Source organism: Brassica rapa, chromosome A04 (assembly GCF_000309985.2).
Source record: "Brassica rapa cultivar Chiifu-401-42 chromosome A04, CAAS_Brap_v3.01, whole genome shotgun sequence".
In the NCBI taxonomy this organism is placed as follows: Eukaryota; Viridiplantae; Streptophyta; class Magnoliopsida; order Brassicales; family Brassicaceae; genus Brassica; species Brassica rapa.
The window spans coordinates 2,835,131-2,848,668 of NC_024798.2; the positions used below are offsets into that span (position 1 = coordinate 2,835,131).

At 35.2% G+C, this 13,538-nt stretch overlaps 3 protein-coding genes across 7 annotated transcripts in view; 2 read left to right on the plus strand and 1 right to left on the minus strand.

Annotated features, from left to right (window-relative positions):
* The window catches only part of LOC103863213, a 743,758-nt gene that overhangs the window by 155,669 nt on the left and 574,551 nt on the right, over positions 1-13,538 (plus strand). The gene's annotated exons all lie outside the window — the stretch shown is intronic.
* Positions 6,365-11,144, plus strand: LOC103863147 (delta-1-pyrroline-5-carboxylate synthase B). Of its 4 annotated transcripts, none has more exons than XM_018658381.2 (21): positions 6,365-6,612; positions 6,776-6,847; positions 6,942-7,045; positions 7,133-7,235; positions 7,322-7,483; positions 7,555-7,832; positions 8,284-8,434; positions 8,512-8,676; positions 8,751-8,828; positions 8,925-9,014; positions 9,091-9,177; positions 9,281-9,367; positions 9,455-9,551; positions 9,638-9,741; positions 9,827-9,902; positions 10,028-10,178; positions 10,324-10,392; positions 10,485-10,551; positions 10,623-10,693; positions 10,788-10,875; positions 10,936-11,144. In XM_018658381.2, exons 1-20 carry the CDS (start codon positions 6,553-6,555, stop codon positions 10,873-10,875), a joined length of 2,160 nt encoding a protein of 719 aa, XP_018513897.2. In that variant the 5' UTR covers positions 6,365-6,552; the 3' UTR covers positions 10,936-11,144. The 4 variants fall into 4 exon arrangements, with proteins under 4 accessions (XP_018513897.2, XP_009139149.2, XP_018513896.2 ...); XM_009140901.3 differs by having other exon boundaries at positions 6,394-6,612; positions 10,788-10,905; positions 10,936-11,117; XM_018658380.2 differs by having other exon boundaries at positions 6,394-6,612; positions 10,906-11,088.
* Positions 11,172-13,050, minus strand: LOC103863148 (uncharacterized protein At2g39795, mitochondrial). 2 transcript variants are annotated; one of them, XM_009140902.3, is made up of 3 exons: positions 12,714-13,050; positions 11,509-11,870; positions 11,172-11,434 (listed from the first exon to the last, which is right to left on the minus strand). In XM_009140902.3, the coding sequence occupies exons 1-3, from the start codon at positions 12,969-12,971 to the stop codon at positions 11,275-11,277; spliced, it is 780 nt and encodes a 259-aa protein (XP_009139150.1). In that variant the 5' UTR covers positions 12,972-13,050; the 3' UTR covers positions 11,172-11,274. The 2 variants fall into 2 exon arrangements, with proteins under 2 accessions (XP_009139150.1, XP_009139152.1); XM_009140904.3 differs by having other exon boundaries at positions 11,509-11,867; positions 12,714-13,008.

The window sequence follows — 13,538 nt, forward strand, 5'->3', positions numbered from 1 at the left end:
TAGACTTACCTCTTCTGGTCTTCCTACCCCGTGCTTCCTGTCCCGGCTTCTTTGGGCAGTTAGCGGAATCGTGGGCGGTGGACGAACAGAAACTGCACACTTTAGGGGCTGACGGACAGCGCCTGGTACAATGGCCCACCTCCTTACAGATTCCACAGACAGGCGGCATCCAAGGGCTGGACACTAGAACTCTACTGATCTCTCCTGAATCAAACTGGACATTTACGGCCTCGGGAAGTGGCTTCCTTGGGTCGATAATGGTAAGGACCTTTGCAACCTCCAAGTTCGTTTTATTTGCAGTCGCAGGGTGGAGATACTTGGGATGGCCCACCAGACCGGCGATTCTCTCCAGCCCATCCTCATTAAAGAACTGGAATGGTACCTTTCTAAGCTCTAGCCAAATAGGTGCTGAGGTGAGCTCGGGCTTAGTAGGGACAATTCCCGGTTCCCATTTATCCACAAACATAGTCTGACCTTCAATCTGCCACAATCTCTGGTTTAAAACTCTGCTTCTTGTCGCTGCATTTGGAATTCGAAACAAAAACGAAAAACCTTCCATCTTTGAAACCACAATGTCCCTGTAGTGTTTGCTCCAAATTCCGTTAACAATGTTGTGCAGCGTTCCTTGGGAGGGAGGATCCGAGTAAAACTGCCCCAAGACAAATGGCTCCCAAGACTTCCTGTTTTTTTCGATCACTGAATTGGGAATTTTGATACAGGCTTCACCCGAGGGTAGAATGAAGGCTTCACCCTTCTTTGATAACCTCTTTCCTAATCCTTTAGCGTGATCGCACCAGTTATCTGTGGAGGGGTTGGCAGTGACTGTGGGTTGTTTCACCACATTGACTGGTGGAGATGGGGTGTTTATGTCACCTTCAGCAGTCTCGACGCGTTTTACTGCATCAGTTTGGCTCGTGTTCCCTTCCTGTTGTGTAGGGTCCAGAGCAGCTTTAGCTTTGATGACAGCAGAGCCATCCATACCGGTTAAATCTTCCTCACTCGATGGAGTTGTGGAGATAAGCGTTTCATCAGCCGTTTGCGAGCTTAAAGAGTTTATCTTAGCATCAGCATTGGCTATTGGAAGAGAAGTTTGAAGGGCAGTCTTGATGTTGCAGTTCGTTGCCTTTCCGGTCTCTGTTTCCAGTACTATTTGGGTTGAATCAACACGATTAGACTCAAATTGAGCGAACGGGTCTGCAATTTGAGCTAGAGATGGATCTCCCGTAGGATCGACGATCACTGTCTTGTTCGATGGTGGTGAAGATTGTTCAGAGGAGGGTAGATCTGCGGCGACTGAGGATTGTTGAGCAACCGTGTCAGCTTGAGAGCCGATTTGGGCATCGGAAACAACCTCGAAGGCTAAAGGGAGATCTACATCCTTTGACTTCTCAAGTGTGGATTTCGCCGGCAGGGAAGACCTAGATTTCGCCGGAGAATTCTTGGGTTTTTTCTTCTTCATCTGCTTCGGGGGAGAAGAAGCAGACAGTTGACTTAGCAGCCGACGTCTGATGAGACGCCGGTGAGCCGCTGGTATCGGAGACACTGTTTGGTTTGTAAATCGCCTTTCCTATCGCACCTGATGAGAGAGAAACTAGCCGTTTTTTCTATTGGGGTTGAATCCAGATGCTTTCCCATTTCCTGCAATCAAACGTTTATTATATATAGATTTGTTCGAGCCAGTCATATCTGTAAATATTTCTTTTGACATCATCTGTAAATATTTATATATAGACTAACATATTAAAAGGTGCATGTCAAACCGGTATAGCGTTTTTCTTCACATACATATGGTCATAGCTGCAAATGGTATGGAAAGTGAAAGTGTGTTCATGAAGATATTAAGGATTTTACACTTGAAAATTAATGATCATTCACAGCAAACACTGTTGATGGTGTAATATAACTATTTTGTTTACTGCATCACCAGGAGTAAAAAAAAAAAGATTCTCTCTGTTTCTGAATATAACATGTTTTAAGCCATTGTTGATGTTTTGAAATATAAATTTTTATATTTTAGATGTATTTAAATTTTGTTAAAAATTGTGTAACCAACTAGGCAATTACAGTTTATAGATTTTTTTTTATATTTAGTTGAGTTATTTAATTTATATTTCTTGACAAAATTAAATTTTTTTTTTGTGGTTTTGGCTAAAACATCTTATGTTTTAAAACAGTGGGAGTACTCACGTTGGAAAATATCTATGCGTCGACGAATTTTCTTGGTTTGTGTGAAGAACTAAAAGAAAAAGATGGGATGAATGTAACTTCTTGTTTGCTTGTATAGTTAAAGGCTCCGAACGTGATGGAACTCGACTTTTCCAAATTTGGAATCGAAGCTCTTTCATCTTTTCTATTATATTCTAACTTTTTAACAATTGAGAAATCAAACTGCACCGATGAAATCTCTCCTCTTTTAAAACATTTTCGGCTATGGGTAAAAAGTAAAAACCATCCTATGGACATTTACAAGCCTACAACTTGTTATCCCATGAATCAACAACCATATATATAACGATACTGCTATACATAATTTTGTTCATTTCTAAATTTGAAATATATGTGGAAACTAAATTAAGTTGAACCTACAAAATAGAAAATTTGGTATATAGTTATAAATTAAACCAATTTAATATAGCTGTTTAAATAACAAACCAAATTGTGTTTTTAACTTAGTGGAATACACAGACGTTATAATAATAATAAAGTTTTATGTATACAATATGAATAAATATAACGATATGAATAAATATCAAATATTTCATCTATGAGATGTAAATTAGTTGTATTACATGGTAAAAACATTTAAAGGTGTGATTTCTAAGTGGTCTAAATTAAAAAAACACATATGAAATAAGTCGTAATTTTTGTGCTAAATAGATAAGAGTTTTTATTTTAAATTAGAAATAGAAATGAATATTTATTTTTAAAAATATCTTTTAAAATTCTTCTTAAATTTAATTTTGAAAATTAAATAATTTTATTTTTTTATTATCATTAAAATACTGTTAAAATTATTTTTTTTACAATCAAAACTAAACTAAAATTTAGTTTCTAATTGTACTTTGTGATAATTAAAATTTTAATTAACTAATTTCGAAAATATATTTTAAAAAATTTTAAAAGATATTTGAAAGATTTTGTTAGACATTTCTGTAAGATATTTATTAGTATTTCAAATAAATATAAAGATATTAAAAATATTATAATTAAGTTATGCAAAATTTAATAAATTTTCTAAGGATGGTCCAAATAAAAATATCACACATGAAAGAAATCATGATTTCTATTTTAATATAATAGTATAGATCATTTTATTTTAAAATACTAATATATTTTTTTCCAGAGACATTGGTAAAGAGACTAAATTACTAATGATGGTCTAAAATACTCATAGCACTTACCAATCACCCTAAAACACGAAAATAAGAAAAAAAGAGAAGAATTGTTTTTGTCTATATATACAATTTTACAATCTAAAACTTTTGAACGGCATAGGAGCCGTCGTCACAATAAATGTTGGTATCACTTTTATGGCATATTCTTGCATTTGGTGGAAAAGATGAATTGTAGCAGAAGAAGTTTTTTTTTTTTAATCACTATTTTAATGGAGGGTATATCTATATTTGTAGTAGTTTACTGCCGTGTGAAATAGCTAACCGGATTAAAAAAGGTGATAGAGATTGAACAGAATTGGAGTTTGATAGACGTGTGTATCGATAGTTGACAAGAGAACCGACCATTGGCGTATACATAACATAAACTATATATCTTATGGCTGGCTCTAAGCTTCTAGCGCGATCAAATTTGAGCTACAATTAAAAAAAAATGGTAAACTATTTCTCGGAGATGGAATATGAAAAACTCTGGTGGCCACATATGTAGAAATCTGATGTGGTGCGGATTCGAATTCAGATCTTTTGAGAATTTATGGAACGCCTTAACCATCTGTCCACAGACGCGTGATTTTTTTAGCTACAATTATAGCTTTCCATGTGTTTAACGTATTTATTTTTTAGATGAAAATAACTTTTAATTAATAAATTTGAATATACCTTTTTCATTTTAAATTTGAATAAACTAAAATAATTTATTTTCCTTACCATTCATTTATTCCTAGATACACTAGTAAAGTAGTAATAAAAATACGTTCTCACTAAATTAATACTAAATGAATGGTAAACGTCCTAAGGTTTTTTTTTGATAAAATTTGGTAAATACCCTAAGTTTTTTTGTAACAAAAATGGTTAAACCCAAATCTATTAAAGATACATATCTAACCTCCGGATGGAGGTACAACCTACGGATAGATCCTTTCCTAAACATTCAAATGAACCGAAAGTAATAGCCTATATCTGTGTGGCCAGCCGGGTAAAATGCCCTAAGTTACTAAAGACATTTTACTATATCGAGCAAAAGTTAAGTATACATATATATCGAATACAAGATTCAGCCGTATTCGTGTGTTGTGGCACGACATGGTAATGGATTTAGGACTAGAGACAATATATTTTTTTATTCTGGAAACGGGCGATTGTTAGAGCATGTCCAGTGATATAGCTTGGGATGGGGTTATTTTGAGATACTCCAACACTAATTTATAATATCTCATCATAATTTATTGTCCTTTGAAAACTTCGATTAGATGCTCCTAATAATGTTGCTCTTATGTTCTTAATGCTTTCTTGGGTTATATTCTTATAACTTCTCTTTTCCTTGAATAGCAAACATATAAAATATCACATATGACTATGTCAAAATCATTTGAATTTTGTACTTTAACGATAACAAATCATATGATGATGAATGATGATGTTGTGGCGATGCGTATGAATTATGAAATTTTAATTGTTTCATGAGGTATTGCCAAGTAAGACTGACTTGTTGTCCTCTCTTTGTGTAGTTCACGTTCACGGTGCTCTCTCAGCCTCCAGGTTATAAATCGATAAAATACACCCACCAGTCTTGAGCTGATCCGCTGCGCCATACCCTAACTCTTTTACTCTGCACGATCACCACGTCATCAATGTGGATCAGGATGTGAGATCCCCATGACGTGGCGCCAGGTGGTTCGGGACTTAGCTAAAAACGTGTATAACGCATACCTACGTTTATTTTTTTAGACATTAGAAACCGTAAATTCAGAAGAAAAAGACAAAAGAATTTCTAAATTATCACAATTTTACAATATGACAACAGAACATGTTACTAACTAGTAACTACCATTTGTTCTCAATACAAATTCCCGATTTCACAACTACATAACCACAGTATCTTTTTGTAAAGTAATATTAAACTTATACTTTATTAATTTATAAGTTACTAGTTATTAGTTCATGCAAAATATCATTAAATATCAAAACAAATAAACAGATTTAGGAATATATTTAGCCATTATATTTACATATAAATTTAAAAATTGCATTATTTTGTCAGTTTATATTATTTTGAATAAAACCAACTTAGAAATATATAAATTTATTATATTAGATACTTATTAACTTATAAAATATTAATTTATAGAATTTTATTGTGAAATTTTTCGAAAGAACTTAATACAAAATGCGGCCACACTGAAACTGGCATCGATTTAGTTTTTTTTTAAACAAATAAAGCATAAAATTAAAATTATTTACAACAAGATATTTTTCAACTCATGAAATTGGTGACACATACCATTACTCTACGGGAATTAAAGATTTGTTTTATCAGTGAGTAAATAAATAAAGAGAAATTTACACTTGTACATATTTTCCCATTGTCTAATTACATTTGTTTTAAATTGCATGGTGGTAAGGACCATTTGTTATCAAATATATAACACTAGTCATGCATACAACTTCCAAAACTGGAGCAGGGGTTGATGCAGAAAAATTTAGGATTAGGGGCAAAAAAACATTTTATAAGAAATATGAGACTTTTGCATTATAAAATTAAGTTATAAGGTCTAAATGTCTAATTTTTTTTGTAAAAAAAGAAATTATTATTAATGGATTTCATAGAATTAAATATGTGAAAATTTTCTTTTGGTTATAATTTGAAATTTAAAATCGATTGGGGCAAAAAAAAAGTATTTGTCATGTGGCAATAATCTAAAGCTTAAAAAAATAACACGGATTGTAAGATTTTGAGTGGAGACACTTGCCACCTCTTTGTTACAAGTACATCCGCCACTGATTTATAGTTTTACCGAAGGACCAAAAAACAAATATAAAACTAATCAAGTTTATGGAAATAACAAATATGATTACAAAAAAAGTTATTTATAAAATATCCCCATTAGTGTAGGAAGCTAACCCTAATTTGTAAATTAATTAACTTAATTTCTGAATATAAAACTGGTTTAATATTCAGTTATAAAACTTGAGTATCATCACTTAATTTGTGAGAAAACACAAGGGTTTGTTTGTTTTAACTAATTTTCAGATACAGTATTTGGCTGACGCTCTTTACCTTTAAAAACCCCATTTGCTCCCTTCCCACTTGTGATACTCCTCCTCACCGGATTATACCACATTCCTCTCCTCACGTCCGACCGAGTTGACTCGCGCTAATATGGCGGAGACCGATCGTTCCCGCGCTTTCACCAAGAACGTCAAGCGTATCGTCGTCAAGGTTCCCATCTCTCTCTCTCTCTCTTAACGGGTTTGACTTTTATGGTGGTTTGATATGAATCTGGGCAAATGTGGAAAACGTTAAAAGTTTGTTCTTTTATTTTCTTAAAGATTGAAACTTTTTTGTTGCCTTTGATCACACAGAGTGGTTTTTTTGTTGACAGGTTGGGACTGCAGTTGTTACTGGGAAAGATGGAAGATTGGCTCTTGGCCGCTTAGGAGCTATCTGCGAGCAGGTTTCTTGATTTGAATCCTAACATCAAATACACGTTCTTGATTAAAGCTATACATTAATCATCTATTAACTTGTTTAAATAATGTTAATGGCAGCTTGCGGAATTAAACTCGGACGGATTTGAGGTTATTTTGGTGTCATCTGGTGCGGTTGGTCTTGGTCGTCAAAGGCTTCGTTACAGACAACTTGTCAACAGCAGGTTTTGTGTTGGAAACATCCTTTAACTGTTATATTTGTTGTTTTGTTCTGTTCTGTTCTGAATCTTTTTATTCTATATGGACTCCAGCTTTGCAGACCTTCAGAAGCCACAGAATGAACTTGATGGGAAGGCTTGTGCTGCTGTTGGACAGAGCAGCCTCATGGCTTACTATGAGACTATGTTCGACCAGGTGATGTGATGTGACTTTCCTCTTCTAATTTCTTGATTATTGGCAAGCATTTTGAGTACTAATGGTGTTGCTTCCTCTTTTGGTAGTTGGATGTGACGGTGGCTCAAATGCTGGTGACTGATAAGGATTTTAGAGATAAGGATTTCAGAAAGCAACTTAGTGAAACGGTTAAAGCCATGATGAAGATGAGGGTTATTCCAGTTTTCAACGAGAATGATGCTATAAGCACTCGAAAAGCCCCTTACAAGGTTTGTTCACTGCCTTTCTTTTTGGTTATAAGCGTTACTAATTCACTGCCTTTCTTTTGTTACCTATGCAGGATTCTACTGGTATATTTTGGGATAATGACAGCTTAGCTGCTCTACTGTCACTGGAGCTGAAAGCTGATCTTTTGGTTCTTCTAAGTGATGTTGAGGGTCTCTATACTGGCCCTCCAAGCGATCCTAATTCAACGTTGATCCACACATACATTAAAGAAAAGCACCAGGAAGAGATCACCTTCGGGGAAAAGTCCAAATTAGGACGAGGGGGTATGACTGCAAAAGTTAAAGCTGCTGTTAGTGCTGCTTATGGTGGCATTCCTGTTATCATTACCAGGTAAAAGGCCCTTCGGTACTCATAAGTTCTTAGCATCAGCTTGTTCCCCTAAATATCTGAATCTAGAAGGGAGTCAGAGACTAATCAATAAGCTAGTAATTTGGATTGTTCGGATAAAAATGAAAATGTTGGGTAATTCGGATAATTTTAATATTTTGGATGAAAAATATTCTGTTAATTATATTTTTCGGATAATTTGGTTTATAAATAGTATTTTTAGGATTTTGTTACTTAGAAATTAAATATAATTAACACTTTTAGGTATATAGGATACTCATTCGTTTTTTCGGTTCAAGAGATATAGGAACCACTCAGTTATAAATTCGGTTCGGTTTATTCGGTACGGTGTGGTTTCTTGGTTCGGGATATTGTGTCCATGCCTAAGCTAGCATATAGTGTTGGATGGAAGAGTGATACTTTTCTTGCTTTTTTTTTTTTTTTTGGTTTGAAGTGGCTTTGCAGCTGATAATATAGCTAAAGTCCTTAATGGACTGCGCGTTGGTACTCTATTCCACCAAGATGCTCATTTGTGGGCTCCGGTTGTAGATACTACTTCCCGTGACATGGCAGTTGCTGCAAGGGAGAGTTCAAGAAAGCTTCAGGTAACGTTAGGACTTTTATGCCACCGTACTCAAATTGTTAGTTCAGATATTGACTTGTTTGCAATTTGCTTTAACAGGCCTTGTCGTCAGAAGAGAGGAAAAACATTCTACTCGATATTGCTAACGCCCTTGAAGCAAATGAGAAAATAATTAAAGCTGAGAATGATTTAGATGTTGCTGTAGCACAACAAGCTGGATATGAGGAGTCCTTGGTAGCTCGCTTAGTTATGAAGCCTGGGAAGGTAAGACTGTATTCACTGTGTGATTAAATCTATTGCACCAATTATTTACATTGTTTGTTTCTGGTGCTTGATAGATCTCAAGCCTTGCAGCTTCTATTCGCCAGCTAGCTGAAATGGAAGATCCAATCGGCCGTGTTTTAGCAAAAACTGAGGTAACCTGAAATGATGGAAGATCCAATCCTCCTATTAACATGCAATTTTTTTTTCTTTCAAATTCAAATGTTTCCTGACAATTTTTTGTATAACAGATTGCAGATGGTCTTGTTTTAGAGAAGACATCATCACCACTAGGTGTTCTTCTGATTGTTTTTGAGTCTCGGCCTGATGCTCTTGTTCAGGTATGTCACTGGACATTGTCCTTTATACTCTTAGATGTAAACTCTGATCACCAAACACTATCAATGAATCAAACAGATAGCTTCACTTGCTATCCGGAGTGGAAATGGTCTTCTGCTGAAGGGTGGAAAAGAAGCTCGTCGATCAAATGCTATCTTACATAAGGTACATCAACCTCATATTCATAGATTGGAGTGAACTCCATAGTAGTCAATACTAGTCATCATCTTGGTTCTCAAAATGTTTGAAATCATGGAAAAAACTATAGGTGATCACTGATGCAATTCCAAAGACTGTTGGAGGTAAACTCATAGGACTTGTGACTTCGAGAGATGAGATTCCTGATTTGCTCAAGGTATAAATACATGAATGGGGAGGTCACCAGAAGTGATTAGCTCTTTTTTACTTAATCTAGAACTAACCATTTGCATTTGTGCTACAGCTTGATGATGTTATTGATCTTGTGATCCCAAGAGGCAGCAACAAGCTTGTTTCTCAGATAAAAAACTCAACTAAAATCCCAGTGCTAGGGCACGCTGGTACCTTTTATAAGTTCACTTCCATTAAGTTCATATTCTGGACTGGTCTAGTGAGAACACTGCTTACTTTTTTTTGGTGTTTGCAGATGGTATATGTCATGTATATGTCGACAAATCTTGTAATCTGGACATGGCAAAGCGTGTAGTTTCAGATGCAAAGTTAGATTATCCAGCAGCCTGTAACGCAATGGTTAGAGACTCTTTACCTTTTTCAGTAATGTTCACTTAGAACTTCTTGTCTCACCTCGTCTTCTGTTTTTATCTTGTCCTAACAGGAAACTCTTCTTGTACATAAGGATCTAGAGAATAATGGTGTGCTCAACGAGCTTATACATGCTCTGCAAGCCAGTGGTAAGAATAGTAGTTTGTTTGTCTTTAACCATGAACTATGAGTTTGAAAAACCATAAGTACTAAAAATAAGATAAGATTTAGTTTGTTGGTTAGCTTCATTAGAGACATTTGTTTTAACTTGTAGGTGTCACTTTGTATGGTGGGCCAAGAGCAAGTGGTAAACTGAACATTCCGGAAACACAATCATTTCATCACGAGTACAGTGCCAAGGCATGCACTGTTGAAATTGTAGAAGACGTACATGGTGCTGTAGATCACATCCACAATCATGGGAGGTAAAAAATTATTGTTGAATCCAATTTATAACATCACAAAGTGTCTTCACAGGGGGGCTACCTCTCTGTAGTCTGTATTCTTTGCATGTGCTGGAAAACAAGTGTGGTCACTTCTTTTTGTCTTTGTCTTGTCTCGTGAGAGCAGTGCACACACTGATTGCATAGTGACAGAAGATAGTGAAGTCGCAGACATATTCCTCCGCCAAGTGGACAGGTAATAATAGCTTGTGTTGTTTGAATCCTACAGTCCATAGAATGTTTGTGGTTGAATAAATTGGAAACTAAACTCTTTTAACATTATGACAGTGCGGCTGTTTTCCACAATGCAAGCACAAGATTCTGTGATGGTTTTAGATTTGGACTTGGTGCTGAGGTACGACAGAACCAAATGAATGATGAACTGTGAATGAATGAATGGCTAATGTGGCTTGTTTTTATGTGTAGGTGGGGATAAGCACAAGCAGAATACACGCCCGTGGTCCAGTTGGAGTAGAAGGATTATTGACAACCAGATGGTACCACCATTGAACTTCTTTTGTCTTTCCTCTGTTCATTCACTTCTTAGAAACTCTATTGAGGATTGAATATTAATGGTGGTGAATGGCGCAGGATAATGAGAGGAGAAGGACAAGTTGTGGATGGAGACAAAGGAGTTGCTTACACACATAAGGACCTCCCTGTCTTGAAAAGGACATAGGCAGTGGAGAACGGGTTCTAAAGGACAGAGGCAGTGGAGAACGGATTCTAAAGGACAGAGGCAGTGGAGAACGGGCTCTAGCTCTGCTAATGTCATATTATTACACAGAAGTTCTTTTGTTTGATTAGGATTTAGTGTTTCTTGTGGAGTTGCACCAAAATAAGATCCATCTACCTTGATGTTCTTTGATAATAGCAAAATGTTTATTAGCTATTCTTCATGTCAAAAAAGTTATAAGTCAATGTAACTTTCTGTCTTTTTTTTTTTTTATCATTCTCCATCCAAAGGAAGGTTAATGCTCAAATTCGAATTTCACTTTCAAAAGACTGAGAACTTAGATGTCACTAGTACACAACTGCAACCATAAAAACTACTCTTCTTGGTGTCTTCAATCTTGATTCATTCTTGGATGAAGTTTTTGAGATTCTTCAACCATAGCAAGTACTCTCTGCTATCTTTCTTCATCATGTACTCATGCATGAAATCCGTCACGCTTGGTTTGATTCCTCTGGCCTCGAGAAACTTGTGGAACGACTTGCGCATGTTCTCATCCAACTCTCTGCAAAGCCAAAAGAAATAAAAAAATTTGAGGTTTTTGGTCATCATAGTAGTGACAAGAAAATGTTAACTTACTGAAAATCAGGTCCATCATATGTCAATTGTTCTTCTTCTTCAGAAGACTTATCCGAATGGTTCACAGACAAACCATCAATGACAATCGCATCAGGGAAAGCAGTGCAGCTAAACTCAAGGCTGAGACCACTCTTCTTAGTCACAGTGACAACAAGTGGAATGCTTGTCTCGTTAACTTTCTCATCACCATCTTCATTGTCATCCATACCATCTTCATGTTCATCCATGGAACCAGGCATACTTACTTCTACTCTAATCTGCTCTCCATTGTACTCTCTAGTCAACGTTACAGTTCTGTGACCAGGATTATCTTCAATCTTAAAAGGAAAGTCACCAGAACCTGGTGTCTCGTCTTCACCCTGCTGCATAAAGAACACACATAATCAGAAAAACCCAACACATGAAACCAATGCTATGAATAATTGGTGCAATAGATTTAAACAAAAACCCAATTCATGAAACCAATGCTATAATCAAAAAGTTTGAAACTTTATGAAACTTGAACAAAAACCCAATTCATGAAACCAATGCTTAATCAAAAAGTTTGAAACTTTATGAAACTTAAACAAAAACCCAAATTCATGAAACCAATGCTATAATCAAAAAGTTTGAAACTTTATGAAACTTGAACAAAAACCCAATTCATTAAACCAATGCTATGATCAAAAAGTTTGAAACTTTATGAAACTTAAACAAAAACCCAATTCATGAAACCAATGCTATGATCAAAAAGTTTGAAACTTTATGAAACTTGAACAAAAACCCAATTCATGTAACCAATGCTATGATCAAAAAGTTTGAAACTTTATGGAATTCGATCAAACAAAAACCCAAATTCATGAAACCAATGCTATAATCAAAAAGTTTGAAACTTTATGAAACTTGAACAAAAACCCAATTCATGAAACCAATGCTATGATCAAAAAGTTTGAAACTTTATGGAATTCGATCAAACAAAAACCAAATACATGAAACTAAAGCTTTGATCAAAAAGTTGGAAACTTTATGGAACTTAATCAAACAAAAACCCAATTCATGAAACTTTATGGAACTTGATCAAACCCTGAACCCAATTCATGAAACCAATGCTTTGATCATAAAGTTGGAAACTTTATGGACTTTAATCAAAACCCTTAACCCAAACAGCAATACTCTTCTATTCTAATCTTCTCGAGTAAGCTAAAATGAAATGGGGTTTTGTTTACCACATCAGCATCGAAAGCGTCTTTGATCTCGGAGTCAATCACTTGGATAAGCGTCTGATCGGACTTTAACCGGTCATTAGTATCCGTCGAATAAAGAAGGCTACGAGATCCGAAAGGACGAAGCAGAGAAGATGGGTTGTGAGCAAGGGACGAGCGGTTAACGACGACGGCGGCAGAGATGGCCTGGGACCGAGCGACACGACCACACACGGAAGCTAAACGAGAAGCTGACCTGCGAATGCATGAAGCGAAAACCATGGTGGTTACAAGGGAATGGATTCTCTCTTCTTCAGGGTTTTGGCTTCGGCCTTCTTTCAATAGGGTTTTAAAAACAAATGAATTGCACAGATCCGTACCGGAAACTCAATTTCTATCCAAACCGGAAGTCAATATAAATTTCGGAAACAAGAATATTTGGTTCGGTTATTTTGAATCTCGAATAGTTCGAATAATAACCGGAAAAATCGATCTGATCGGTTCATATACTCCCTTGTTTCTAAAAGTAAGATGTTTTAAATTTTTTACTTGTTTCATAAAGATAGATTTTATATATGTTTAAAGTATTTTTTATACTTTAAAAAAACATTAAATGAAATTATTTGAATTGATTAAATTTTATTGGTGAAAAACTATTGAAAAGTGCATTAATAAAGTAAAAGAAAATTTAAATTATAAACATTTATTAAATTCTTAATAAGAGCGAACATTTTAGAAAATCTTATAATATCAAAAAAAACTTAGGTTAATTTCAGTTTAGTTCACATTTTTGGATAGTATCATCGAGTAAAATATCAACTAATTCAAAATAAAATTTTTAGGTAGTTA

What these genes read in the sequence shown, in the direction of transcription:
- LOC103863147 (XM_018658381.2), top strand. Translation starts at nt 6,553, where the DNA reads ATGGCGGAGACCGATCGTTCCCGCGCTTTCACCAAGAACGTCAAGCGT. An exon ending in ATTCCTGTTATCATTACCAG is followed by an intron (nt 7,833 to 8,283) that starts GTAAAAGGCCCT and finishes TTTGGTTTGAAG; the next exon opens with TGGCTTTGCAGCTGATAATA. An exon ending in GGATTATTGACAACCAGATG is followed by an intron (nt 10,694 to 10,787) that starts GTACCACCATTG and finishes TGAATGGCGCAG; the next exon opens with GATAATGAGAGGAGAAGGAC.
- LOC103863148 (XM_009140902.3), bottom strand. Translation starts at nt 12,971, where the DNA reads ATGGTTTTCGCTTCATGCATTCGCAGGTCAGCTTCTCGTTTAGCTTCC. An exon ending in ACGCTTTCGATGCTGATGTG is followed by an intron (nt 11,871 to 12,713) that starts GTAAACAAAACC and finishes TTCTTTATGCAG; the next exon opens with CAGGGTGAAGACGAGACACC. An exon ending in TATGATGGACCTGATTTTCA is followed by an intron (nt 11,435 to 11,508) that starts GTAAGTTAACAT and finishes TTGGCTTTGCAG; the next exon opens with AGAGTTGGATGAGAACATGC.